We start from the raw sequence: 2,817 nt of genomic DNA on the forward strand, positions 1-2,817 counted from the left end.
TAAAGGAAAAGTACTGCATTCAGCATATGTTAATGTTAACTAATACTGGCTCAGGTTAGAATGATAATAAATTATTATAATTAAACTGTGTAATAGCATTGAGCAGGATTAGAAGAGGAATGAGGATGGAGATAGAAGAATTGATATTATATTTAACAGCAAACAAATCTGGTATATTGAATCATATTGTATGTATCAGCATATTATAGATCCTATAATAGATTTACAGGATCAGAATGCAGCATTAGCAGAGAATAAGAGAGAGATAGAGTATTTGCAAGAACAAATATCATCAACTAGTGTACAGTTACTTATGAAAAGAGAAGAGAACAAGAAGTATAAAACTGCAATAAAAGGTTTATCAGTAATATTTGAGCTGCTTTAATAATTTTTTTTCCTTTTAGATGAAATATCTCACAAGTACAAATTGTTATTGACCTCAATGCTCATTTGTGTACTTATTGTTGTTTCAGAGAAAAGAAGTTATTAGAAGATGAAGTAGTCTTAGTAGTGAAGGGGCAGGGTGAGACTGAAGATGAAGAAAAATTAATAAAGGAGAGTGAAAATTTAGACACAGTAAGAAACTAAAAATTATTCTCTAACTTGTTGTAACATTCTCTTTATTCAGTTATCATCATTAGAAATGGAACCGTAAGTGCACACTCATTCATAATAATTTTTCAGTATTGTTTGGGCAATTATTCTGTTAAGAAATATATAATCTTTTTTTCAAATACAATTTAGCACATGCATGCATACAAGAGTATTCTGCTGTCTTTTAAATTGTTATGGGGAGAAAGATCATTTCAGTTGAGTGCATTGGCCCGTATCCAGTTTGCTGATGCCTGTTAATTTCATAAATAATTGTATTATTTCAGTTATATAAGCAAAAATCTAGCCATTTTATGTATAATGTGTAAAATCAAGAGCAAGACTCATATATTCTTTGTCTTTTTTATCACTTTCAGTTGGTTCCATGAAAATGTAAAAGATAAACCAGGTGCTGATGCAATATTGGAGGATTTTAAACATATTCCAGGTGCTTTTATTGTCAGAAGAAACATTCTTAAATATTTCTTGTCATTTGTGTGAGTCTTTTATTTGTCAGTTTGTACAGTACACACAGCCATGTGTCATTGCTAAAGGCTACATGTAGAAGTACTAGAAAGATTGTGCTCTAAAACTCTTCTTTGAATTTGTCTTGTCTTCTCTATAGCCATAATTTTAGAATCCATCATCTTGGTATATCCGAAATAAATGATGAAGGAAAAATAAATTATCGTATTAGTCGAGATTCCCCGTCCTTTGTCTCAATAGTAGACCTCATTCATCATTATTGTCTGTATCATATCAATATTGATCAAATCTCTCAAAGGCTCACTGTACCTATATCTAAAAATGAGGTAAAACTCACGACAAGATGTATGATCTGCACAATGCATTATGGCACATGTACATGACTACATGTATTTTTGCATTATTGCTCTATAATTTTCTTTTTGTCGCTCTCTTTCCATTCTCTTACATATAAGAAACAGCCATGGCATAAACAGCCATGGTATAATGAAGATGTATCCAGAAAGAGTGCTGAATACATGTTAGAAAGAGTAATACCTAAGAAAGATGGTACTTTTTTAGTCCGTCCTTCTAGTCAAGGACACGACACATGGGCTATCAGTTTAATGTAAGATCCTTTATTTACAGCAAAAACCTTCAAATAGAACATAGAACCTGCATATTTCATCCTATACTCTTCTTATGCCCCTCTTTTTTTATAGAAGTGGTAATTCCATTCGCCATTTCAAATTTTTTGGCAAAGATGGTCAGTTTGAAACAGGAAATAGGACTTTTGACAGCATGGTTGAATTGGTTGATTTTTACAAACAGAATCCAATTTATGCAGGTACGAAGCTAAAATATCCCATTAATGAAGAAATACTAAATCAAAAAGTGAGTTGAGTTTTTCTTCCTACAATTGCCACTAGGTTTATATTCACTTGTCTGTTTTCTTTTAATAGTATCCCACACACGAGTTCATAGATGATGTACTACCGTATAGACAGTAAGAAGGATGGTTCAGAAATTATGATGAATTTTAATTTTATTTTTAAAAATATACATCAATAATAATTGTGGACGTACAATAAATGTACTTGTTGTATAGTTGACTGAGATCAAAGGAAACTCAATGTTTCTATATCCCTCAAAGTAGTGAAGGCACTCTTAGATTTGTGGTTAGAAATACGTCTTTATCAATTCATCACATTCTGCACTCTGCAGCAATAAAAGTTATTCTAGCCCCACCTCCTCCAAGCCAATGGCTACGCTAGTATCTTCTCCTTTGTCTATTGGTAAGAAGTAACGTATATCTATCTATATACATGTAGTCTGTTGCTCTGTTCTAATAGATCAGCTTGTAGATGTCATTGATTTGTTAAAGAGGTCAGGGTATCCTGAAACAAGATGGCAAGATCTGGGATTGAGACTAGGACTACACAAGAACACACTGGACGCCATTGAAAGGAATCATCCTGGTGATGTATCTCGCTGTTTGACTGAATGTCTGTCTAAGTGGTTACGTAAAGCAGACAATGTTAATAGTAAAGGAGGAGCTACCTTTGACTCACTGTCAGATGCTCTTAGATCAATGGATGAAATTGCTGTAGCTGACAAGTTAGATCAAGAGAGTAAGTTAACAATGTATTGTTAATAATTTCCTATTCCAACTATAGGACGTAATGCTATGGCTACTTGTATTTTTGATTCTCATTGTCATAACCTTTCACAGTCTCTCTGTGATCCAGTCAGTGTAGCATG

The 2,817-nt window shown here is 33.0% G+C and overlaps 2 protein-coding genes across 2 annotated transcripts in view; both read left to right on the forward strand.

The window, feature by feature from the left end:
• The first annotated feature begins 6 nt into the window (after positions 1-6).
• LOC109589224 (1-phosphatidylinositol 4,5-bisphosphate phosphodiesterase gamma-2-like) lies at positions 7-2,168 on the forward strand. The gene is made up of 11 exons (XM_020005334.1): positions 7-54; positions 97-171; positions 222-356; positions 405-420; positions 474-576; positions 629-651; positions 969-1,088; positions 1,217-1,403; positions 1,533-1,684; positions 1,779-1,950; positions 2,019-2,168. Exons 1-11 carry the CDS (start codon positions 27-29, stop codon positions 2,064-2,066), a joined length of 1,059 nt encoding a protein of 352 aa, XP_019860893.1. The 5' UTR covers positions 7-26; the 3' UTR covers positions 2,067-2,168.
• Positions 2,169-2,227: 59 nt separating this feature from the next.
• LOC109589223 (uncharacterized) overlaps positions 2,228-2,817 on the forward strand; it is a 4,312-nt gene continuing 3,722 nt past the window's right edge. The window contains exons 1-3 of the mRNA XM_020005333.1: positions 2,228-2,351; positions 2,409-2,687; positions 2,733-2,812. Coding sequence (XP_019860892.1) covers positions 2,318-2,351; positions 2,409-2,687; positions 2,733-2,812 — 393 coding nt within the window. The 5' untranslated portion in view covers positions 2,228-2,317. The remainder of the gene's footprint in view (positions 2,352-2,408; positions 2,688-2,732; positions 2,813-2,817) is intronic.

Source organism: Amphimedon queenslandica, unplaced genomic scaffold, assembly GCF_000090795.2.
Source record: "Amphimedon queenslandica unplaced genomic scaffold, v1.1 AMPQUscaffold_11521, whole genome shotgun sequence".
Lineage (NCBI taxonomy): Eukaryota > Metazoa > Porifera > Demospongiae > Haplosclerida > Niphatidae > Amphimedon > Amphimedon queenslandica.

Coding starts and splice junctions, on each gene's coding strand:
- LOC109589224 (XM_020005334.1), top strand. CDS start 27: ATGTTAATGTTAACTAATACTGGCTCAG. Junction 1,685..1,778: donor ACATGGGCTATCAGTTTAAT/GTAAGATCCTTT, acceptor CTTTTTTTATAG/AAGTGGTAATTCCATTCGCC. Junction 1,951..2,018: donor AAGAAATACTAAATCAAAAA/GTGAGTTGAGTT, acceptor TTCTTTTAATAG/TATCCCACACACGAGTTCAT.